The sequence below is a fragment of the Schistosoma mansoni genome, chromosome 1, assembly GCF_000237925.1.
Source record: "Schistosoma mansoni strain Puerto Rico chromosome 1, complete genome".
Lineage (NCBI taxonomy): Eukaryota > Metazoa > Platyhelminthes > Trematoda > Strigeidida > Schistosomatidae > Schistosoma > Schistosoma mansoni.
The window spans coordinates 50,432,332-50,458,989 of record NC_031495.1 but is presented as its reverse complement, the minus strand read 5'-3'; the positions used below and the strand labels follow the sequence as shown (position 1 = coordinate 50,458,989).

General features: G+C 32.1%; 1 protein-coding gene across 1 annotated transcript in view; it reads right to left on the bottom strand.

Annotated features, from left to right (window-relative positions):
• The window catches only part of Smp_148740 (hypothetical protein), a gene marked incomplete at both ends in the record, with an annotated part of 153,904 nt that overhangs the window by 19,586 nt on the left and 107,660 nt on the right, over window positions 1-26,658 (bottom strand). Inside the window, 3 exons of the mRNA XM_018794744.1 lie at window positions 4,043-4,672; window positions 13,707-14,445; window positions 20,218-21,934. Of these exons, the coding sequence (XP_018649125.1) occupies window positions 4,043-4,672; window positions 13,707-14,445; window positions 20,218-21,934 (3,086 nt within the window). The remainder of the gene's footprint in view (window positions 1-4,042; window positions 4,673-13,706; window positions 14,446-20,217; window positions 21,935-26,658) is intronic.

Below are 26,658 nucleotides of genomic sequence, written 5' to 3'. Positions count from 1 at the left end.
TTTTATGTGCATGCAAAATAGATCTCATCTTTGATTCTAATTAAATCTTTTTAAAGAATGTTGCTTGTTTTTCAGAAAGCTTTACTTATGAATGTTTTCAAGATTCGTTGCAATCCCTGTTTCTTTAAATTATTGTAAATCAAACATATTTGATTTCATAATCTTTTTTCTAAACACTTAAAATATTTAACATTCATCCAGTTTTATCATCTCTTAATCCCTATAATTTCAAACATTATTGATAATATTGTTCCTTACACTTTATATTACTTATACTGATTTTGTTAATAATAATTAGAGTGATTTAACGCTACCTACTGCCTAATTCACATGTAAATTGCATACTAGATATTTTAATTACAACCATCGTCAAGAAGGTACAAGTATTTATAAACAGTTGTCTACACAATACTCATTGCCCGGGTACCATCAGCAACTGCCTACTATGGGAGAGGACAAACCAGCTTCCAGCTGAAGAGAAAATTAGGGAAAGACGTTGGAAGTGGATAGGACATACATTGAGGAAATCACCAAACTGCATCATGAGGCAAGCTTTAACTTGGAATCCGGAAGGGAAGCGGAAAAGAAGAAGGCCAAAGAACACATTATGCCCGGAAATAGAAGCAGATATGATAAGGATGAATGTTAACTGGAAAGTATTGTCCAGGACAGGGTTGGATGGAGTATGCTGGTGTGCGGCCTATGCTCCTCCGCGAAGGGTAACAGGCGTTAGTAGGTAAGATATTTTATTATTTTAAAACGCTAAAAACGTTTTTCACATAGAACTACATATTCATATTGAATATTATAATCAAATTCATTTGACTAAAAACAGTCAATGTAATCTATGACATATATTGATTGCAATGTTCATTCAGTATCAGAACACTAATGCCTGGTCTTCGAAACTTAACAACTCAGAGAAACATAATAAAGTAATGATACACAGATAAATGTAGTTAATTATTGCTTATAATATGAAATACAAGTGTACTTATAGATGAATCCTAAATTATTGGGGTTTTTTGAATCATATAACATAACGGACGTTTTCAAAATCTCGAAGTATTTCAACTAAATGTCCCTTTAAAAAAAGTATCAGTAGAATATATATGTGGATGAAAATAACAGACATGTTGGAAATTTAATTAGTAGTACTACAAATATTTATGAGAATTAGTTACAGCTGACTGAATGTCTGAAAAATTCAAGAGTACTCAGCTTGTTTGTTAAAAAAACTTTTACTGATATCATTTGCTTCTAATTTATTACAAAAGTGTTCAGTAAACTGTAACCATATGTGATAATAATGAAGATAAGTATATTTTATAGGAATTAATGAGGAAGTTTGTTGTTTTACACTGATTTTAAGTAATGGATATACATTACCTTCTATCGTCTCGTTTACTCGGAGTGAATAAGATGCTTACAAAATTAATGTTCTCAGATCAACCACCAATAGGTATGTTAGTCTACAATGTCATACTAATGAACCTCTGAAACTGAAAATAAGCTCGACATTCAATGTATACATCCTTTTAGTGAATTCTATGTTATAAATGGTTTTTTAAGTCAGCCAATTTTAAGCTGTATATATAGATATATTTACATGTCTCTGATATGCTTCTTATATAGAATACATTGATGAATAATAAACAGTACCTCTGCAGTTACTTAACGGGTTCTCTTTATTTCCACATATACTTCAATTCATCTATAATGTAATTAAGAGTAACGTATCTTGTATAGACATACCCATGTTTTTAGGTGTTTAAAGAATATATTCACTTCCTAGCTGATATATGAAGAAAAGAGTTTTCTTACGAACTAACCATATTTGTTAAGTTACATTTTAGTATCCAATAAACTGATGAAATGTTTCGTAGTAATGTTGTGGAATCAATACAGAAAAGCCTTGGGTTAGATTATACCAAAATGATCATTGGATTGTAAAAGCTTCCATCAGTCAATAAGCTGTAATAGTATACATAGATTTGAACTTTGTTTATTTTTCACTTTCGTTTTTATGTTTCTCACCAAAATTTACTTTCTATTTATTTAGCCAGATTGTATATTAAATAAATCAGTCATTCAATAACAATACATAGATAGTTTCTCTTTTGTGACAAATTAGAATGGTTAACCTTCAAGAACTCATAAAATCATGACAGGCTTTTGTTTTAGTTGTTTGTTCTTGTATGATTCATCGTCAGTAATAAATTCCCAGAATGTAAATTGTTAAAGTAACAATTGGAATACATATGTAAATATATCAAAAGTAAATTAATGAAAACTGAAGAACTGTGAGATTCACAGTTTTTTTTGTTTTTAGGGAAACCAAAATGAATAATGAGTAAGTAAGAACAGTCAGTTAACGAATTATTGTCAATAACATGTTCATGTTAGAAGTTCAATAGCAGTCATAACAAGACAAGAGGTCACACCATTAGTAACAAAATTAATGACAATTGTTGGAACTAATTTTTACAGAATATCAATATTAAATATTTTGTTACAGATAGTGTCCTGAAAAAATATTGTCATGATGAAATATATTAGGGGAGAATGTCCAAAAGAATACAAAACGAAGTTTGATATTTGTATAAAGATAACATTACTGAAATAAGTAGTAAGGTAGGCATTTTTCACTATTGAAATATTGAAATTTAGATATTTAAACAGTATCCTATTTTGTAGAGAATGTGAAGCAATAATGTATTCAGAGATGAATGCTAGAGATTTTAAGATTTTTATCTAGAGTGAGTTTTGAAAAGTCTTTATCATAAGGAAAAACGGTTTGTTTCATTTAGATGTCAATATCTTTTGTGTTAGAATAAAAAGTAACCAACTTGATAGCGTGTATTAAAAGCTAACTGTCTGTCTGATAGTATTCTTACAGTAACGGTATCCTTCATCTATTGTGATGTCAATACACTGCTTTACGCTAAATAACCTGAGTGATCTTCACCACTGACTTTCATTACCTGGAAAACCATTAAAAATTAAAGACCACTTGATAACTATTTTCTCCTGGTGTGGAACTTTCAGGAATATCCATCCATCATTCCACATCAAACTCAAGCTGGAATATGAAGATCCTTTAGTGAACATGATAGTTTTAAGACAATAAACAAGATTTCGGATTTCTAGCAATTTGCTGGTATATCATATTGACAACCATTACTAGCTCTAAATATGGGTCCAGGGTTTATTACTAACTTCCTTAAACTATCTAACGATAAGTAATGTTTTCAGAAATGATCTTCACTGTATGTCAGTTCCATTAGGTAATTGCTTTCAAAAAAACGTCTTTATGAAACTATCAGCCATGTTAAAATTAAAACAATAGTAAATGTGCCTAAAGTGAACTTTCTACAGGGACTTACTAATTAAACTTTGGGCAATGAAACAAACATTTTATGCAGAAGTTCTGACCACCTTTACTTATATTTTCTAGAAAGCCGTATTTCATAACATGTTCATGCTCACCAAAATGACTGTTTATATAACCTGAAAACTCTGTGCAAATTCGTTTACTTGATTTTGCAAAAGAAGCTTTTATATAACGATTCATAGTATTTTATGGTTTCGCATGTCGATGTAAGAATAGTCAGATTTAGAGGCGTGGCTTAACAGTTTAAAATAAAATACCTGAAGTAACCAACATACCTTCAGTCTACCAGTGAAAAATAATATATTGCATTTCGGGTGCTGAAATTTCAAACTTTATACAACTATAAATACTTCTGAACAGAGCGAAAGTTGGAGTTTCAACACTTATTTCTATGAACCCCTATTAGAGCGAAAAAAACATATTACCTGTGATGTACCAACTTAAGAATGAAACAATATTATTATTATCTAGTCTTTTGTAACAGAAATGTTTGTTAGAGTCTTCGATACTGTTACATAATATGTTCTCAGCTTTGTTTGCACAAAAAGTAATATTACTTTATTGTAAGTTGTATCCTCCCACCTGACGTGATTTCAAACACTTTATATAGAAAAATAATAAATAATTCACAGAATTATTTGAACTAACCAATTCATGTTTAAATCTTGACAGATAGTTGAGTACGCGTCCACGCATAGCCAGCTCATTACGTTTTGTCCATTCAAGCCAGTCTTCATTTAGTCGATTACTATGGTCACGGATCAATAATTCATAATAAGGAAGAAAAAAACCTATTGGAGTTGATAAATATGGAATTTTGTTCGCTAAAACTTGTGAACTGCTTTGTTTGGAATACGTTGATGTTGGTGGTGATATTTTCTTTGGTGTTGCTACATGCGGTTTGTACATTTGGACCAGTACTAAGCCGAATAATAAAACAATCACAGTGAATCCAATTACTGAACTGATGTAATGTGACTTTCTACAGCATGCACTTCGTATGCCTAATATGCAACCAGTATTTTGTTCAATACTAAAAGATGATGATGGTGGTAGGCATAATGGTGGACCAATAGGAATCAATGATCTATCAGGAAGTGCTTCACATGGATTTGTTGCTGAGTGGTCACATAAAGAATTTAAGTGAAAGGACTGTTTTGATTTATTTTTACTTTGTGAATCAGTGACTTGATTGGAAAGTATCGATGAGGATGTTGTTTCAGAAGATTGTGAATTTCTTGGGATTCCAGATGAATACATCGATGGTTGATACAATGCCTTTAAACAAAAATAACGAAATGTTTAACAGGGTCAGTATAAAATGTTTCGGTATAAAATACTTTTAAAATATACGTAATATTTGCACAGTCAACTTTTGTTCACATTAGAGTTGTTTAACCCAGTGCTTTATTTAACTTTCTATTAACGTTTGGATTACCTCAGTCAATTTATGAGGCAATAAAATTTCATAAAATCAGGTATTACATATGTTAATTTAAAGTTGAAGAGTGAACATTGTAAAAGAGTTTCAACTAAGAATTGAACACGAAACATCTATGGTAAATTAACTGGTTAAAGTAGAACATGTTTTCCATTATAAAATATATTACTCAGAAATAACGGATAAATAAACATTTGTAACATTAACTGATGTATATTGCTTTGACGGTCTAGTGAACTTTACATCTCAAATTTGAAAACATTTAATAAGGCTTTTTGATAGCCTTTCTTACTATACATAGCCAACTTTTTTTGATTGCTCAACAATATTAAGCTATGCAACAAAAAAAAACAAACAAATTCAATGTCATGTTAAAGCGTATTCTACAAGTTAATCATTGAACTTCGATATCAAAATGGGATAACTAGTCATACTAACACAAGCAAACCTTGTTAGTGTAGTGGCTTAGCTTCGTTAATCAATCACCTTGATAACCGTTATTATATAAATCCCATGGTGTATGAAATCAGAAGGCGATAAGAAGCGGCGACTACAGTATATTAGCGGATAGCACAGATCACAAAGATACAAGTACATCGAGCGGATTTGGAGCAGATAGGCGAATATGTCTGCGAGCAAGTAAATACAGAGGCGAAATTATAGTCAAATTGAATAAGGGCACAGCAAGACAAGGCAAAGGCTAATAATAGTATTCGATATTTGTGCTGGCTGTCACATGTGATCATAAAAATACAAAGAAATATGCGAAATGTTACTGTTCGAATAGTATTATCTGTTAAATAAGTTAATAAAAGGGCTTAACAAAAGTCAATCATATTCGAAATTGATTGTAAGAAAGTTGCTATACAACAATAACTTAAAAGAACTTCCGTTTGTTAATTATAGAAGTATATAGAAAAGTTTTACATCAACTGATACATTTATGACGATAAGTGAATTTTAGATGTAAGTTTCGTTCTTTTTTTTAAAGAAACAGGCCAAAAACACTTCAGACTACAATTATTTCACGCTTCAACTATGAAAAATACTAAATCTCCACAAAACCCCTTCTGATAATTAATATTTGTAATTGACATTCTATTACATAACGATAAGTAGTTTTTGCATAAATGTGTACTTATTTCATTTAATTTACTCGGGATTTGTTACTCACTTCACTACAGAATAGATAATTCTCACTTTATCTCTTTTTTTTTTCATTTTAAAACTGACTAACTTCCAAAATTTATAATCAAATTCTTTTTAGTAGAATTCATCACAAAAATAGAATTAGAGGATATTGAAAATTTTAAACGCTGTTGATCAGTGTACTTTTCAAGTTGTACTGACTGTTATTTCTGAAACATGATTATTAAAAGTCTAGGTGTTTTATTGTATAATCATCATAATCAGTTTCTTATGGAGATGCAATGAATACGTTGAAATTAATCAATTAACTATATGGCTTTGTTTTAATAAAATTCACGGGATCCATAACAATTGTATAGCTTAGATCTAACCTCATTAAGAGCTAGTGGTTAATCTTCAAGTGTCTTAGTAACAAAAACAAATAGTGTGATAAATATATATCATAACCGCATTGTATTAGTTACGATTACAATCCAATGATTTCTACTCAAATTAACTTTTAGTATAGTAACCATTTTTATTTTAATTATTTTATGTGACAAATGTATCTCCTATATTCTTGACTTGTTTCTCCAGCATATAAATGATAAATTTATGTAGTTGAGATCATGAGTCAGTTGAAGCTAGATCACCATGGAAAACCTGGAAGCACTGAACGGCCGTTTCGTCCTATCGTGGGACTCCTCAGCAGTGCGCATCCACGACCCTGCCTCGCGTGATTCGAACCCAGGACCTGCCAGTCTCGCGCCAGAGCACTTAACCGATAGAACATTGAGCCAGCATCCAAATGTGTTAATGTCTAACTTTAATCAATCCATGAAATTGAGAAACCATTCACCAATTGTCTTCAGTGAGTTCCTATCTCACAACAGACCTGGTTGACTCATGATCTCAACTACATAAAATTACTAAAATCTCCACAAAACCCCCTTCTGAAAATGATAACTTTGTTCAAACCTTAAATTTTAACACGGTTAGCCTACCCTTGATTGTTGAACAGTTCGTTGCTTACAATGTCGATATTGTGTTGAAATTTCGAAATGACTAGATTGCTTAGTTCGCATGTTACAAATATTATCATTCGTTCTTTATTTAAATTTTTTTATCTATTGTAATCGTATATAAGTACAACGGATTGTGGTGTTCCAAAGCATGTTTTTTTGATACATGAAATATTTATATAATTGTGAGGCATGGTAAGTAAAGACTCGTTAATCCAAAGTAAGAAACCATTTATTTCAGTACTGTATTAGTTGTATCACAACGTTGAACTAGAAGCTAAGAAAATGTGAAGAAGCGTGTTTTCTTGATTTCTCTGTTGGTCATAATCAAATTTCACTGAAATGATGTGACTAGAAAAGCAGTTTACAGGAAATCCGCTCTCGACTCACATATCACATATCATTAATGTCAACAACAGACCAGCGAATACATTTAAAATAAGTAAGTACTATTATTGTGTGAATATAAAATAATTTTATTTCACGCTGATTTAGTGTCTATTTACAACTAGATTTTGTTAACTTATTCTGTATCGTCTCAGAATAGATATATTCGCACGAACTTGTAAATGGATCAAGATATTTAACTATATTTCATTTCTAATAAAGTATAACTTAAATTTTTTTATCTTTACTATGTCAACAAATCAGTGTGAGCCATATATGTAGACTAATTAATTATTATGTCTACTTGTCAAAATTGATGATAATTTTTTTTGTTCTTTAACCAAAATTCAACCAGTCAGAAGTTTTAATATGAAGAGAAGAAGATTGGAAAACCGAAGTGATGTAAATTTTCATTATTTCTTTAAGTTTTTTAAGTTTCATGAGTAATGTCATTTAAGCTTAAACTAGAAAAAAAACCCAGTTATTATAGAAAGGAACATAAAGATAAATGGAATCATAATTTGTAAAGCTCTTATCTCAGACATTTTGACAGTATGTGAATTGTGTATATTATCTGAGATAAATTCAATGGACAAAATATATTGTAACAAATAATGAATAACAATAAATAATCAGAATTCACTTAGTATTGTTTGCTTGAATCTTCCCACTGATGCTTAGGATTGCAACTGGTCAGTCTCTTATTGGCATATGTACATACTGTGCGTATTGCCTCGATATAGCCTTAATTCACAAGCATTATAAGCAAAGATGGATAGTAGCTAGCAGTGGAATCCAGGACGCGCGTTTCGTTCTACTGAGTCCTGATAGCCACTTTCTTGTGCTATGGGATGAAGTTTGAATTCACTTAGTATTGTTTATTTATTAAAATTATGATCAACTAGACAGTACATAAGAAAACTAAGACTTGATGACAAATAATGAAGATTAAATAAAGCTCCATGAATCTTAAGTGAGGATTATACTTCATTGGGTTAATTGGGCTAATTTAATGAACCTATCACTAATGAATACGAATTAGAAATAATTTCAAAATAACTTCCCTTTTACCAATATAAATTTTCCTTTGTACATTAACGACGAAACTTCTCCAGTGAAATGATTGGTTATTTCGTTGAATTTATCATGATTACAATGTATGTAATCGAACTGTATCATAACTCAAAATAACTAAAAGTGAACATATTTCATTTGGTATGGTGTTCACATATTTTCATAGTTGAAATCATGAGTCAATTAAAGCTAGAACACCATGGAAAACCTGGAAGCACTGGACGGCTTAGGAATCCCACAATAAGACGAAACGGCCATCCAGTGCTTCCAGGTTTTCCATGATGGTCTAGCTTCAATTGACTCATGATTTCATCTATGAAAATACTGAAATCTCCACAAAACCCCTTCTGAGTATTCACTTATGTTTTTAATTGTATTGCAACGATCTTTACTAAGTTAGATAGTTCAAAATATACTTTCTCTAAAGGTTTAACATTATTTTTCTCAGTGAAGCCTATTAGAATAAAAATAGAGAAAATGAACATACGTTTTTTAAACTTATCGGGTGTAACTATAATATTCTTGAACTGAAAAACATCATTTTTATTGTTTAATACATATTTAACCATAATTCTGAAGGTATGAGGTTCTAAAAAACGTACATTATTAGTTACATTTATTATTAGAATGTTGTTTAAGGCCTTCGTACTTTCCTCATTAAAAAAAGTGTATTTCTCTCTTCTACATAGACAAATTCATAAGTTGCATTGTTATGTCACAATTTAGGCAAACATAAATTCTCATTCACATTGTGGTTACTTTAATACTTTGAATTTATTGAGTAACAGAATCTTCTTTTAATTTTTTAAAATTCTTTTCGATAAATTTTCTTTAAGTTCTACAATTATATATCCAAATTAATAATCCGAAATAATGGCCAGGTTAAAGGCAAAGTACATCATTTAAAGAATGCAAATTTAGGATTGTCAAACAAAATAGAATAAAATTGTTAATGTTGATATGACCCATATAGAAAGTTAACTTGAGTCAGATTATATTTTGAGTGAAAATTTAGGATCCATGATCAGAATAAATATGGGTCAGATAGGGTGAGAGAGATAATAGTGCAATTGCAATTCGATGGAGTGGAAGAATAAATTGTGTGAAAAATAATAATAAGACGTAATAAGGAGGGATCAATGCGAAGTGAATGAATCATGTATAGGGGAGAATAAAAATGATGTCTAACCAATAATAATAATAATAATAATAATAAGCAAAGATGGGTAATGTTTGTGAATTAAGGCTATATCGAGGCAATACGCACAGTATGCACATATGCCAATAAGAGACTGACCAGTGCAGTCCTAAACATCAATGGGAAGATTCAAACAAACAATACTAAGTGAATAATAATAATACAAAGATTTGTGAATAAAGATAAGAGAGAATTACATTCGACTACGAAAGGTCTTAAGTACATAGTCAAATTAGGTCATCCAATAGCTAAGATTACTATTACTATTACATTAACAATTTTATTCTATTCGGTATGACAATCCTAAATTTACATGCTTTAAACGTTGCACTTTGCCCTAAACCTGTCCATTTTTTCGGATTATTAATTTGGATATAAAATTGTAGAACGTGAAGACAATTTATCGAAAAGAATATTCTTCGTTCAAATATTAGTCTTCAAAACAGTTGTTTAAAAGAGCATGGTATGTAAATTGATACTATTATTAACTAATAAAGAATAGTTGAAAGCGTGTAGTGCCGTGCTTTAATAATAGTTCACTTCGATAACCGTTATTATACCAATCTTAACGATGTATAAAATCAGAAGGCAAAAGGGAGCGGCAACTACATTTTTATTGGTGAATGATGCAGACCGGAAAGCTGTGGGCACATGAGCAAGTGTAAGCGAGCAAAGCAAAGATGATGTATAGTGGAGATGGCTGGGAAGCCAACTCTTGAGCGAAGCGAAAATAATGCGTATTGGAGATGGCGGGGAAGCCAACTCGCTATGAGCAAGCATTACTCAATATTTATAATCAGACAAAAGTGAATGACAGACATATGTTGAATAAGATACGAAGTGTGCACATATATACGCTCATATAAAAAGTACTCAAGGTTAATAAGCGAATTATTTTAACAAGATCAAAATATGACTCATAATGTGTAGGAGAATTAGCTTGGCCAGAAACTAGAATAAAGTATATGGGCTTAACATATAAACCGATACTACAAGCGTGAGTCAATTGAAGCTAGATCACCATACAAAGCCTGGAAACACTAGACGGCCGTTCCACCCTACTGTGAGACCCCTCAGCAGTGCGCATCCACGATCCCGCACTCGGGAGATTCGAACCCAGGACCTGCCAGTCTCGAGCCAGAGCCCTTAACCGATAGACCACTGAGCTGGCATCCAACGGTGTTAATGTATAACTTCAACTGATCCACGAAGTTGAGCAACCATTCACCAATTGTCTCCAGTGAGTTGATATCTCACGACAGACGTGGTTTGAACTCCACTTTCACGCTTTCAACTATGAAAATACTAAATCTCCACAAAACCCCTTCTGATAATTAATGTAATCATATGCTCACTAGTAACTTCGAGAAGTACATCCAGGAGTTCTAGTGAGCAGTGACCAGTGGAGTTCAAACCACGTCTGTCGTGAGATATCAACTCACTGGAGACAATTGGTGAATGGTTGCTCAACTTCGTGGATCAGTTGAAGTTATACATTAACACCGTTGGATGCCAGCTCAGTGGTCTATCGGTTAAGGGCTCTGGCTCGAGACTGGCAGGTCCTGGGTTCGAATCTCGCGAGTGCGGGATCGTGGATGCGCACTGCTGAGGGGTCTCACAGTAGGGTGGAACGGCCGTCTAGTGTTTCCAGGCTTTCTATGGTGATCTAGCTTCAATTGACTCACGCTTTCAGTTATGAAAATACTAAATCTCCACAAAACCCCTTCTGATAATTAATGAAGAATAAACTCCTACTGTGAAAAAAAATCCAACTGAGCTCACATATGAAAGGATATTAGTTCACTATTCACTTTTAAAATAACAGTGATAATATTGTTTTCCCTTTCATGTTAAACATGATAATAAAGGTAAAAAAAGAATTGTACTTCATTCGATCCCCCACTTTCATAATATAAATCTCATCTAACTGAATGTGTTATTTTACACATTTTTTTTCTTTTACTCTGAATGAATTATGTTTGTCAGTAATATATACTGCGTGATTTATTATAATTAACAATAATTTATTCTATGTAGTTGAAATCATGAATAAAATTGAAGCTAGACCCCCTTCTGATAATAATTTATTCACCTATTTAAAACTTACGTTAAACAATACTACTATAAATCCCTACTGATTACAAACATTCTAACCTGTCATCTATTTCATAATGATTTATTATTAACAGAATAGATATTTTCAGTTAAATGACTGAAAATTCTGTGGATTTCAAAATCTACTAAAAAAATAATTTTTTTTTGTTTTTAAATCAGACAATAAAATAAACTAGTTTTTAAAATGGTTTTTTTCATCAGACATACGTTTGGGAAAATTTCGTTTACAAAATTATAATTTTTCTTTTTTTTTTTGATCAGAAAAAAAGAGTGTTGAACAAGGTTTTTGTTTTTGATTTATATATTGATGTACAAAAACATAATAACATTAAGAAGATAAATATGGTTAGCATTTATTTAAAAAAAAGCAAAACAACGAATGGATATTGGACATAGGGTTAGCGACCCTATCCCGTACAAAACTAACTCGGTAAAAAAACGCTAACCAGAAAAAGTAATTGTTATCAACTGAGACTGAGATTTTATCGAAGTTATGATACGTTTTTCTTTTTCTTTTAATGACTGAAATGTGTTTACTTATAGTAATTTTTTATTTAACAAGATTCTCACCCCCAAATGCCCTGGTACGGCCGAGAGTGGGGAGAGTCCGCTTTCCTTCTCGAAATGCTCTGACATGGCCACGCGTATATAGCCTCTGCCAGAGAAGTCCTGCTGCCTTCTCGTTGTGGGTGCATTGTTAACAAAATCGAGAGGACGGAAAGCAAATGTCCGGCGCTTTAACCGGATCGGTGGACACGACGCGTCCACCTAGGGGAGTTGGGAAACCCTGATTCCAAAACAATGGTGCACATGGGCTCCAGTATTCTGAGAGAACAAATGGCGCATGAATCAATCGTTGGTCATCGGCTACTATGGGACTGCAACTCCCTACGATGCTCCACTGCCTTGTGGATCAGATCTTTAGTTCAAAGGCTCGGGGTGTGGCCCCCTCTAAGAAAACCACCTGCTTCAGTTTGGGCACCTGGGAAGTATCACAGCCCTCACACAAATCGAATGAGATTTGTGTGGCGCATATATATATGGTGCTTCCTTGTACCAATATTTATGTTTGGACAAGTAAATAAACATGATTCTCGGGTTTATTAATAAATAAATATTAAATTTATTGTTACTTTCTTTAATTTTTTATAACAAAAATTGACTGTATACCAGGTGTGTTTTAAATATGAAGTTCACTTATCTAATAGTCGAATATATTTTCCTGTTTACTTTCTGATAGATCAGCTTAATTCCAAGTTAATTAGTTCCCTACTTGTATTTTGAAATGTAATACTTTGATTTTTGTCAGAGTAGTTCTTTTATTAGTGACATATACTGGGATAGTAATTTAAATCACCCTTCTCTTTAACTTATCTCACCATTTGACTTTCATCCTTAGTTTCTGTAAACATATTACTAAAAATTCAGATTTTTAGATTTCCAACGAAATCAACTTTTCATTACAACCTTGATAAGTAATCAATGATACCTAGTTTCTATTCCTCAGAATGATTACAACTAATCATGCCACACAAAATTGTCATTTTTTTAACGTTTAATAACATTTTATAATTTGCCTAAAAATTAATTAAGATCCAAATCTAAACTAATGATGGAAATAGCAATACTGATACAATGTAAACATATACAAAGTCTGGTAAGCCTAAGATTTGTTGTTTGCTTATGTTTGAATTTTTAAGAAAGTAAAAACAAACTAAAACCCTTTTCAAGTCAAGATTTCGTTATTATGTAATAAAGGATGTGATTTGCATGAAAATGTTCTAATTTTAAAAGTGGATATGATATCTGATGAAAGATGATCATCAGATTCCAAGAAGAGTGTAATTTTATGGTCAACTATTACTAAGCATGAGCTTATTATTTTTGATTTGAATGCATGTAATGAATCGAAACGATTAATTTAAAAAGAAATCTCGAAACAATTACCTGCTTTTCATGTCGACATTCATATAGATTTTGATGTTGTGGAAGACAATGAAATAATGCTATTCTTGAAAAGCGGTTATTCGGTGTTTCATTAAAATCAGACAAATTTGATTCCAGATATTTTCCTTTTTCTGAAAATCTTCTACATGAATGACTCTCAAACGGTTCAACTGTTGTTTTGCTTGCTTCATGAAAGTTTCCATTGTCTCTTTCATTATCTACAGTGGTGTGTGTTTGTCTCTCTAACCAGCTTGATGCATCAACAAATAAGGTTTGACCTGTCCAAAAAGCTTTCAAAATTTCATATGTATGAAAAAATCTATAAGCAATAATGAAACAATCTAAAATAAGTAAACTTAAACGAATATGTGTTAAAGTCATCACTGGTAACATTGGATGTTTGTTTGGATAGTTCGAATGACTTTGAACATTTTGTTGACTATTGTGTTTAATATATTGAATAAAATTTTCTGAGACTAATGTATTTTGTTCATTGAAAAAGTCTTGTGTAGATTTATCACTCACTGAACTAATTGTGCCATCTGTATATTCTTCCAAATCATTTGTTGTTAAGAATACACGTTCTTGTTGTGTTTTTTGACTTTGTAGAGTTTTGAAACTATTCACTTGATGATTTGCTTTAAAAGTGGACTCAGAATTCATGGGATGGCTAGATGCTTCTGGGGATAAATGAAACAGTGAACGATAATGATTCGGAGAACTGAATACTTTCTTAAGACTGAAATAAATACAAAACAAAAGATAATTTGGATAATCTCAATTAATTTTTCTGAAATATTAGTTCAGTATAATTAGTATTTTAACACTGAAAAGATTACCCATACTATCCATTGTTAGAATATAGACTTTTCAGAAGTTAATTTTGTTTTGTATCTAAAGTAAATAACCATCTCAGTCTTACATTCAGAAGAGTGGTAATATCACCGACTTTGATGCTCGATGTCTTAGGTATAGATCCATCGCCGATAATCTATTACGTCCACAATCTCAGATACACCTTATTTAATGAGTATTTACTAGTCTAAAATATTGATTTAGTACATCCTCCTGTTTTCTTTCAACCATTTAAAAGTGACCGTTTCCATTTTTATCTAGTGTCAGTTGTTCGAAAAATTAAACCATATTTTGGTTGATTGGATTACTTTTTATCATGGCGTACCAAGATTCAATTTCACTACTCATTTATAAAATTAGATAAAGTTATATTAGAAGTCTTATTCCTCTGTAAATGCTTATGATTACTATTTGATAAAACAGTAGTTGTACAGAGAGAACGAATAATAGTTATACAGAAATTAGTTAAATTCCATTCATTAAACACATATCTACATTTCGTCTTTCTCAATCACATTGGTGTGTCAGTGGTCATTTCATAGACTTGTTTGTCCTGAATACAAACAAAATCATTTGGCTTTGAGCGATTCATTGCAGAAAAAATAAAATGCTATCAGAAATGAAATTACTCTCTGATTCATTTATTAGCCTCAAAGAATCTCACTATTAATGGAGAATAGAGTAACCTTTCAAATTAATCTATTATAGCCCAGGGTTATTTGGTTCATCTAGTTAAATCCGAGTGTTTGTTATTTTAGCATTACAAATATATTGTGAGTAATCCTTTTATTGTTCAGATGCCAAGTATGGACAAGTAGTACTTTCTAACAATCCAAATAGATTTGAATGTAATTCGAAACTAAAATAGTTTCATGGTCGTGTTAGTAATAATAGATCAGACTGGCATTTTAGTCTTATTACTTATAATTTGTTCCTTCTCAGTCAATTACGTCTTTAAATTAGGTTCTCTATCTAATAACGACTATCACTTATACTAATTATCATCGTTCCCCAAAAAGATGCTCTCATTAATCAGTCTCCTGATTGTCAGGATTTTCGAGGTCGTCGGTAAATAGTTTTTAGCAAATTAAATACGTAGAAAATTCTTACGCTCTGACAAGGAGAGCGTGATAATCACCATATTGAGTTCCAAAACAAAACATCTTTTTATGCGGAATAATAGAGATAAATTAAATAATCCATAGATTTTCAATACGTTCACTGAATGATGACTATTTCCAAACTACTAAACACCTTGTTCATAACATAACAGAAACTTTTTGTGTTACCACTCAGGTGAACACTGATTTAAGACCACATACACCACAAATAAGAAAGCCGTCAATAATTAATTAAGATTAATGACTCTTTCATTAGTTAAAGTTCGAAACTGTAATCTTTTATAATCATTTTGAAGAAGCTGTAAGCTGAGATTTAGCGTTTCTCATTAGGGAATTTATATTTCTTCAGCAACTTTTGAATAAATTATCTCAGAAATGTTAGAGCGACATTAATTTTTCCAAGTTTGCATAAATGCCCATAAAAAAGTAACTGAAATTCTATGGTATTAAGTAGCATTTGAAGGTAAGAGCTAATCGGGATATATATATATATACAATAGTTAAAAATTTGTGTTAAATTCGAACATAATTTGCAAATCCCTAACTAAAATTAGTCCAATAAAGGAGTATCTGACGAAGCTTCAATACTTGTCTAATTAACATAATTATTATGTAATTAAGATGGTTTTAGATCATATACTAAAACTTATTTTTTTAAAAAGTTGTTCACAATGGTGATTTTTATCTAGTAGTTATAATAATCCATTTAACCATAAAGGTGTTCAAAACTTTTATGTATAACTTTTTGGCGTTTTCGTTGTACTGATTGAAGTGATTAGGCATTGGCACAAAAAAGGACCGATTTCGTTTTGTCCCTTCATTTACCGGGATACATGCTTAATATAAGGCTGATTTTTCATGTATTATTACTGTTATGACTTTATAAAAGAAGGCCGTTGCCGATTCGTTATGATTTTATGTCTGGCTTTTATCACGTAAATTATCCACCAGTCAAAATACGACTTTTCAAATCTTAACACTGTGACAAATGAATGACGTTCGACCAGTATGAGTAGTCTAGCGTCCTTACTTGTCCCTTGTCCGCCTAGCTCTTCCAATTATGTCCAGATTACTGATTGCAGCTTCTGCCATACGAATCATTTATTTCAAGCATACTCGGTTTATATACCAGACAGACAGACCACATCACACCATAAACTAGAAAATAATATTTGTACAAGATCAAGCCAAATGTGGCTGTGAACGTGGGAGACAATAGTCAATAAACTGAATATAATTTAGGGATAGTAAATCGTATAACAATAATTTATGGGTCAAAATGAAGCTTATAATAAAGTGAATATAGATATGCATAATCTAATCACTCAATAGTTAATCAATAAGCATATATAAAGAATAATCGTCCATTAATAGGTCGCGGAAGTTACCGGTACTCATGTCTTTGCTAGGATACAACAATCACTTTACTAAATTTTGTTTTTGTTTAAAATAAGAGATAATCAATTTTATTTTGAAGGTATTTATTTGCTTAGATATTCATTTCCATGTTGTTTTGTAGGAACATGAATTTTCCAGAAGCATTTAAACTTGAGGATATTTTTCATGTTGTACAGATAAATGCTATCTATTCTGTTTCTCATTTCAAGGGTTGACACCCCAAAGTCATAGTTATCAGATCTAAAAATTTCGACTTAACGAATGATCTGATAGCTTTTAGTAACTAGTTGGCAAATAAATCAGAACAGTGTATAGAATATCAGCTATTTGTAAGTCAAATTGAATTTCTCTTATGATCACTTAAGTAATCTGAGCTTACTTCAGATTTTTCAATACCATCAATAATTCTTATAGAATGGGAAGATATTTAATACTCAGCTTGCACGGAAAAATGTTTTATTTAAATTACAGACTCTTCAAGAATGAGGACCCACAAACATATTAGGAATCGAGGTCAGTATTTCCAGACCTCTCTGATAACCCACTAGTATTTCCTCAGTTGGTTGTAATCCATTGGTAATAAGTTCTTATTTGTCATTTAGTCTCATCTTCCGTCTTTACAAACCTGGTTTATATGATGAGACTAAGAACTAAGTAAAACATGACATTACGCTGGCAATTAGTACACAGTTCCGTGTGCCTACTTGTTCCAACCGTTCAACAAGTTACGTATTCGTTATGGGCAAATGTTATCATTCAAAATGTATCATTGGCCTATTGCAGGTGTTGTAAGAGTTTTTTGTAAATTATAGTTACTGTAACAACAGAAATAGACGTGATGATTAAAATTTATCAGCAGCTTCTTCGTTGAAATCAAATTTAGTATGGAAAGCTTAAGGAGATTTCAAGGATTTCGAAGGTGCTTTTCGTTACTAAAAGGAAAGCCAGTAAAAACCTTGAAGCAATTGTTTCAATTAAGTTTGTGAAAGGAATGAATAACTAAGGAGCCTCAAACAAACAATAGCTTTCCAGTAATTTGCATATTGGCAGAACTTGAAGATGTTAATTTGAAAACTACACTTTTGAATAAGAGTGTTGTTTTAAATGTAAGTAAATCCATCGTTGAACTTTGATCAATGTCATGTGTGCCAAGCCCTTCTTAGTGGCAATCTTAAATAACCTGTCAATTGTAAACACATTTCAGTCCTAAAGGAGGTCAGTCGCGGCTTAGATAGCTCAGCGGTAATGGCTCTAACTGTAAAACTGGATGATACAGGGTCGAATAAGTCGGAGTTTCAGTTCCCTCAAGATCACAGGTTCACCGTATTGGCGGGTGCCAACAAACATGGAACCTAGGTCTAAGGTTTCATATCGACTACTTCCAACCACCGTGTCAAGTAGATGTAAGTTCGACTATTACTGATCTGAACTCCACCTGTAACCTATCTAGAGTTACTGCCGATCCCAAGCCCATAGGAAGGAGGAGGGTTGGTCATGAGGTCGGCAACCCCATCCCATAGAAAAAAGTCTTGCAAAAAACGCCAACCAGATTAAACAAATCGAACAATTTAAACACTGTCCAGAGAGCTAAAGGAAGAATTATGACGTCTCATAATGAAAGCCGAGATTTTTCGGAATTCACGAGGCCAAAACCCATTCTAGCAATCAGAGCAACAATTTTTATAGGTACATGGACTTCACCATCCTGATGGGAGACTTTAAAGTCAAAGTCAGAATGGACAACACCGGATATGAAGATATAATAGGACGACATGGACTGGAAGAATGAAATGAAAATGGTGAGAGATTCGCAAATCTATGTGCATTCAAAAAATTGGTTATAGGTGGCACAATATACCTCCATAAACACATACATAAAACTACATGGATCTCGCCAGACCACACCACGGAGAACCAGATAGATCATATTTGTATGAACAGAAGATTCCGAAGGACAATGGAAGATGTGAGAACAAGGAGAAGAGCTGACATAGCTTCAGATCATCACCTGGTTGTGGCCAAGATGAAACGGAAGCTAAAGAAACACTGGACAACTGGGGGAACAGAATTACAAAGGTCCAATACAGCCTTCCTTCGAGATACTAAAAAACTCAAGGAAATCAAGATAACTATCAACAACAAGTTTCAAGCTCTGCAGGATTTACTGAAAGAAGAAACTACGATGGAGGACAACTGGAAGGGGATCAAAGAAGCACTAACTTCAACGTGTCAGGAGGTTCTGGGTCGCAATAATAGGGAATGGATTTCTATGAAAACCTTAGACATGATTCAAGAAAGGAAGAACAGGAAGACAGCAATTAACAACAGCTGACCAAGAGCAGAGAATATCAAGGCACAAACTGAATACACAGAAGCAAACAAACAAGTGAAGAGGAGCATTAGTGTTGACAAGCAGAAATACGTGGAAGCGCTAGCAATTACGGCGGAAAAAGCTTCAAGAGATGGAAATATGAGACAGCTATATGATACAACGAAGAAACTGACAGGGAGGTATAGTAAACCGGAGAGACCAGTCAAGGACAAGGAAGGAAAGACAATCACGGAGATTCAGAAACAGAGGAAGAGATGGGCAGAATACTTCGAGGAACTTCTGAATAGATCAACCCTATTAAATCCACCGAACATCGAAGCAGCCCCTACAGACCTACCTATAGATGTCACTGCACCAACGATCGAAGAAGTCAAGATGGCCATCAGAAAAATCAAGAATGGGAAAGCAGGCAAGCCTTAACTTGGAATCCTGGAGGGAAAAAGAAATGAAGGTCAAAGAACACATTGAGTCGAGAATCGGAAGCAGATATGAAAAGGATGAATGTTAAGTGGAAAGAACTGGAAAGTATTGTCTGAAACAGGGTTGGTTGGAGAATGCTGGTGAGCGGCATATGCTACATCACGAGGCGTAAAAGGAGTAAATAAGTAAGTAATTAGTGATCCGGATAAAAAATTGTTATATTCAAAATATTGAGGCCATTTTGTTCATACGGTTTTATAAAATAGACATAGCACTATACAGTACCAACAGATTTTAAAACAAATGATTCCTATGATTAGCAAAAAACGCTATATATATTGCTTTAAATAAAAGACTGTTTCAAGTCCCAAAACAGATATCTTACTTCTCGAGCAGCTGTATTGGTAACAGATGAACAGCATCAGCTTGGTAAAAATTCATATAATTCATTAAAGCCACATATGGTGCTTTGATACCGGATCTTTGTTGACCGAATTCATAATATCTTCTCATACTGTCATGAAAGTTAAGTTTAGTTTCTGTATGTACTTTGTGATTGGAAAAGTGTCTAGGATTTCTTTCTAAGTTATCTGAAGTGTTCAACATACGTTTGACATATTGAAGCCAACCAGAATGAAAAACAGAATTTAGCATATTCGCATAGATTTTATAAGATTCAGAATCACGGAAATTTAACTTTTGACTCATTTGTTCATATAAATGATCAAATAATGTACGTTGTCTGTTGAAATGAATATTTGCTAATTCATTGACAGAACGTAATGTGTTGTCGTTTAACGTATCAGTATTTTGTGATGAACTATTAAACTGCCATTTTTCAAGCCTCGTATTTACCAAATGTCTACCTTCTCTAAGAGCATCGGTCAATTCAACTGTCATGGCGTGCTGACAAGCTAGTTTCATACGCTCAACGTAATCAAGTTGTCTTTTTAATTCTTGTTCAGTAAATTCTTCAATCCAGTGGACTTCAGCCTGAAGCCTTAAAATCGGACCAACTAGATGAATCTGATCTATTTCTGTTTCATGCATTGGCAAGGAGGATGTTGTTAAAACTGATATTTGTGATGGCCTGTGCATACTATTGTAAAGTGAATTGAACTCTATTGACTCTCGATTTATTTTTGGCCATTGTAAAATATTATCAACTGTTGAGATCCTACCTGAAGGTTGTAAACTAAATATTAGGGAAACAGCAACACTGAATGTGAATAGAAAGGTATAAAAGACACGGAATGCAAGATGTGTAAATAAAAATATTCGTTTTATTTGTGAGTTATTCGTATTCCATGTATTATGATTAAGCCAGGTAGAATTGGATGAGAATTTTCGGTAAGAGCTCTGTGATTCATTACCATAATGATGATAGGGATGTTTCGCAACGATGGTGGGATGATATAAGGTTTGTCTAGTTGGAGGAAATGTTTGAATGTAATCTCCACCTTTTCTTGATGTTGTGTAATACAAAGTACGATTATTCAGCTTGATAGGAAACGGATGAAGTAGTAACTGATGGTACTGTAGGTCATTACCGTAATGATTATTACTAATTTGTTTTTGATATTCAACTGAAATCGGATATCCTTTGTTTGATATGATACAATGTTTTATATATACAAATATAATCAGTACCAAAAAATAAAGCAAACTAATTCCAATCGTAATAAATAATAAAGGACTAAACATAACCCAATGTGATGATTCTTCCACTGTACTCTTGTTAGAATGTATGCTAACTATTGATCCTTTAACAACACCACCCTGAAGCATTTTGTCTTTTTTACGATTGCTGAAAAGTGGAGTGTATATTCTTAATCCAACATTGGCATCACACTCTTGGATAATTAGATCAAAAATTAATGTCGGCTGGAACGATGATGAAAATAATGTTTTAAATGGAATCTCGTTGATTGAATTAATATCTATCTGATAGGTTAACTGAAATGATTCTATTTTTTTATTCGGTCTGAAGTAATCTTTTGTTTGTGAGTTCAATACGACAACATCATGATTACTTAGAATCAATGAGTTTGCAGGCCAAATGAGTTTGAAATTGATGTACGCTGGCGTTCCTGTCACGTAACCTGTATTTAAATATAATGCACACGTAAAATTATTAGAAAAAAGAAACATTAATAAGTGTTGTAATCAGCAAACATGATGGTCATATAAAACGGATTCCTATATACTTTAAAGAGTGTTCTGGTAAGTTTTGATTGAATATCTACTTAAAAATAAAGTGTAAATTTGTATGAATAATTGTATTTCGAAGTTCTTGTTCTTTTTTACAGATCAATGTTCTAACGTCAGTAAATAGAACACATTCATTAAAAAATATTATTATTTTGAACGGTTCTATTTTTCCTGACAAGTAGTCATTATTGTATATTCTTTTATCAGTGGTAAGATAAAACTATGTATTATGAAACACATTAATAAAATATGCAAATTAAAGAGTGTGGTTAGTATTTAGTCAGTTTAATTAGTCATCATAGGCAATTCACTCTTACTGAGTACAATCAGACGATTTTTGAAGATTATAGATTTTTCATAGTTCTGAACAATGAACTTAGCTAAACTATCACTGAAGTACTGGGTGCACCAGGTAATTATTTTACGTACTCAGCGGTGTTCATTCATTAGGCCTACACTCAGTCTCTCACGCGAACACTTAACCTCTCGACACCTGGTGTAGTTTCATGTACTGCTGAACGGTCTTATATTATGTTAAAACAGCTGTCTATTGCTTCCATGGTCTCAATAATAGTTTACTTAAGATCAGTTATTGGTTTAAAACTGAAAAATATTTGTGGATTTTAGTATTGAGAATTTGGTTTTTTAACTTTTTCGCGTCTATGTTATTTACTCTTGATATACTTGAGTTGGTTTCGAAATAAATGCTTGTGTATATGAGAGGTTACGTGACTGCTCTATCGGACACATTAATTCTTCACAGTCCTTTTGGTGCTCTAAGAAGAAGCTAGAATTAATATAAATTATTATAATATTCATTGACTGAAATGAAATATTCGTCTGAATGCTTTGTCTTAATACAAATGAGATTCATCGTTTATCGACGAATTGATTGGGGGGGGACCGATCAGGCAAATGGAGAATTTCTCTTGATTTACAACAAGAAATATACTGTTTATACTTGTAGGTGGAGTAAATATACATAATTAAATCAAGGTTATTCAAATCAGCAGTACTCATGTTACGCCAGCCAAGCCTCTTAACTGTCATTGACCCACTTAGATCGATACAAATTTTTAAAAAAAACATACATTATCCTTCCAGTGTAAACAAATGGACGTGACCAGTACACCGGAAGATATATTTGGTTCGAAGATCGACTTTGATAATTTTCATACAGAGTTTATCTGAAAAGGTTACAGCGCAAATATCCTGAACAGATATCTGGCGTTTTTGCTTCTCAGGTAGAAAACTCACTACTACAGTGAATTTGAATTACTTTCCGCCGTTGTAACCTTATAAATGAGTAATGATTAGCCCTAAATAAGATTTTCTTGTTTTCCACTGTCTTACAGCTGATATTGGTCTGTGTAGAAAGTATTTTTAATAGTGAACAAATCCTCACAATCCACATAACAGGCATATTATTGACCATATTAAATTATTTTTCGGTTTCTTAACATATCTCTGTAATGTAATATTTATTTTATTTGTTTTACTCGGAAAAATAAGTATCTGGAAAAAAAGAATCACCGTAAAACCTAGTTTACAATTTGGGATTAAACAAGACAAATCCCAACATGAATCTTGTATAACATGATGCGTTGAATAGAGTTTTTTTCTATTTATCTCCACCTAATATAAATGTATTTCATAACATTGACAAAAAATTGAATACACTCTAATTACAATGTTACTCAAACTGAATATAAAAGATAGATGTAAATACTGAGAATGAAATGCCGTGTAAATATACTGTTATCATGGTTTACTTGTTAAATAAGCCTTAGGATTTTTATATTTGTGCAAAATTATATAAATGCTGTTTAGGTGAATAGTTGGTTATGAAATTAAATTTTCAAAATAAGAAAAAAATGCCAAGCATCTCTGTGTGGTACAAAAAATTACTTAACTCTGAATAATCTAACTCTTTAAAGTGAGAATATTATGAAATCATTCAGCTTGTTAGTAATTAAGGTTAATATTTGTAACCTGATTTGAGGATGTAGTGTAGACACCAAATGAGTGTAATGGTACTTTTAATGTCTTCGAATAACAGTTCGGAATGTAGTATTTCTTTTCAAGGTAAAGCAATAGAGTCGGGTTTATTAAATACAGAATCGATCTGTGGAAATATCAATATGATTTATATTCGTAAATACTTTTATTGGTATCTATAGACTTCCTAATAGTTTCAGTATTGACATACAATAAGATAAATAGCCTTAACATCGAAGACAATTTCGATACTCTACTGGACTGTGTTATGAAGAATAGTTCACTTGTCAATGGTTTAGTTTGAACAGAAGAAATATACCAGTAATGATAATATATCATTTGGTAAGATGATCATTCATACTAAACGAACTACTCTCTAAAACAGGTGAAAATTGTTGAAAGTTTTTTTGTCATTGTTACCTTCAACTATATGTACTAGCTTAAATGTACATATTATCATTGAAAAGTACATTTCAAACAACCCGAGACCCGGGTATTTCATAGCTCTCAGTACTACAATAGCCCATATCGAATATGTAATGGTTATAAAGTTGGCATTTAAAGTATGTGATAAAGAAATGAATTCAGCTTCCATTCGATTTAAAGAAGCCATTTCTGTTAAAAGAAATGAACTGAAGAAGTGGTTTTAAATATGTAACTGCTATGGTTACTCCTCTTCTGATTAACATTTTCGTTCTATGTAGTGTTTATTAAGTTAATTGATCTTTTTCAACTACGACAACGTATACGATTTTTTGCGCAATTTCCATTTAATCTATCCTTAAAATCTAATTAAACTCTTTCAAATTCTTCTACCACCCATCTTATCAAGTTGAATTATCTCATAGATCAAAATTATCTAAACAGGAAAATAATAAGTAGATTCGGATCATTTATAAATAGCAAAGTGAAGAAAATGATCTTGTACAGTTAAATAGGTTTGTCAGTATGAGGTTGTGGTGATAGTTACGTTTCATGGAAATCACGGACCGATATAAGTTAGATAACCCTGGTTGCAGGGACGTGTATGGGCACTTCTCAAGAGTCCCATATCAGGATGAAACGGTCGTCTAGTGCATCCACGTTTTCAAAGGTTTCCCGACTTAGATTTATTTGTGTTTTCAGTAAAATAGATTCATTTGATTTACTGGCCTGTCTTTATTTCTATCAACATTTGTAATATTCCTGAACTAAATAAAAAACAAACTTTGATTGAAAAGAAAACAAGATAACGTATAGAAGTTTTTTTTCATAGTTAGCTCCAAGATTTTGAAAAAAGACTAGGATTTATCACTTACAATTAGTTGCAGTAATCAACATATAAGCAAGTAGTTTTCATTACAATAGTATGTTAAAGAACATTGAACGATTCTCGGCCGATTTAGGCATTACAAAACAACATATCCTCATTATGTAGACCCTATAGCTATCATGGAAAAAGTATTACTAGTGAGTAAAAATTCTGTAGTGTCGACTTTCTAGTCCAGTGAAATTTTGATGTACCACTTTTTAGTACATTTTGACGGTGACTAGCAGCGGAGTTCACGAAGTCAGTTCCTTCCTAATTGTCACTCGTCAGATCAGTGTGCTTGTATCTCATTGTTAATATGTGCATTGAAATTTACACATTATGCATCTCGTTTTATATGTTATAGTATTATTTACTCAGTCAGAAAGACGGATATGGTGTTCATTTGTAGCCATTGGAGCCATCCAGTTATCGATATTAAGAACTGAAATTTAATAAATCTTTTTTGAAATATGATCATCATGAGTGGATTTTTTGAAACAACCGTTCTCCAATATGCTTCGAATTTCAAATAGAAATATATATGTTGACCTGTGAATAGTGACTCAATGAATTAAAAAATACCATGTCCACTGTAAGAACTAAATGTTCTAGATTTGATAGTTAGACACTTCACCTAGATTTATTAAATGTGAGAAATATATTCTTCTCATGCTACCTTATCTTTAAAGGTTATCTTGTTGAAGTAAGTTCATAATGAACATGATTTCAAATCGTACAAAATGCTTCAGTCATGAAAATATACCAGTTAATAAGGTAAAAAAAATTATACACAATGGAATAAAGAATTGTAACTTATATTTTACCCATTCCAATAATGATTTTGAACAAAACATTTAACTTCGTACTTTTGTTGACCTGAATTTCAGTTGAGATCGTTAATTCTTGTCAATTATGTAAGCTAGGGATTGTTAAATGACTTATTATTATTATTAATGTGTGCATTAAATCATTTCTTTACAATTGTCAAGGCAATCCTATGACTGACCAAAAATGTCTGTATTTTATTTATTGATTTTAAATTTACGCAATGGTTATGTTTTTTTTTAGGACTATCATTAATTAGTGATTTTGACCGTAAGCAATGATAACTTTGTCAGGTATTTTATGTTATGTTAATAGTAGTAACATTAGTCTACCGGGTTACGTTCCAAACTGTGATTTGACCTAATGATTATCATTTGTCAACTAAACAAGTTGAAGATAACCTAAATGTTCACTTAGTATTGAATAAGATGATTAAAAAAATGGATAACTCAAATATGTTAACTATCCACTTAACCTCAGTTAAGTGGAAAGTAAGAAATG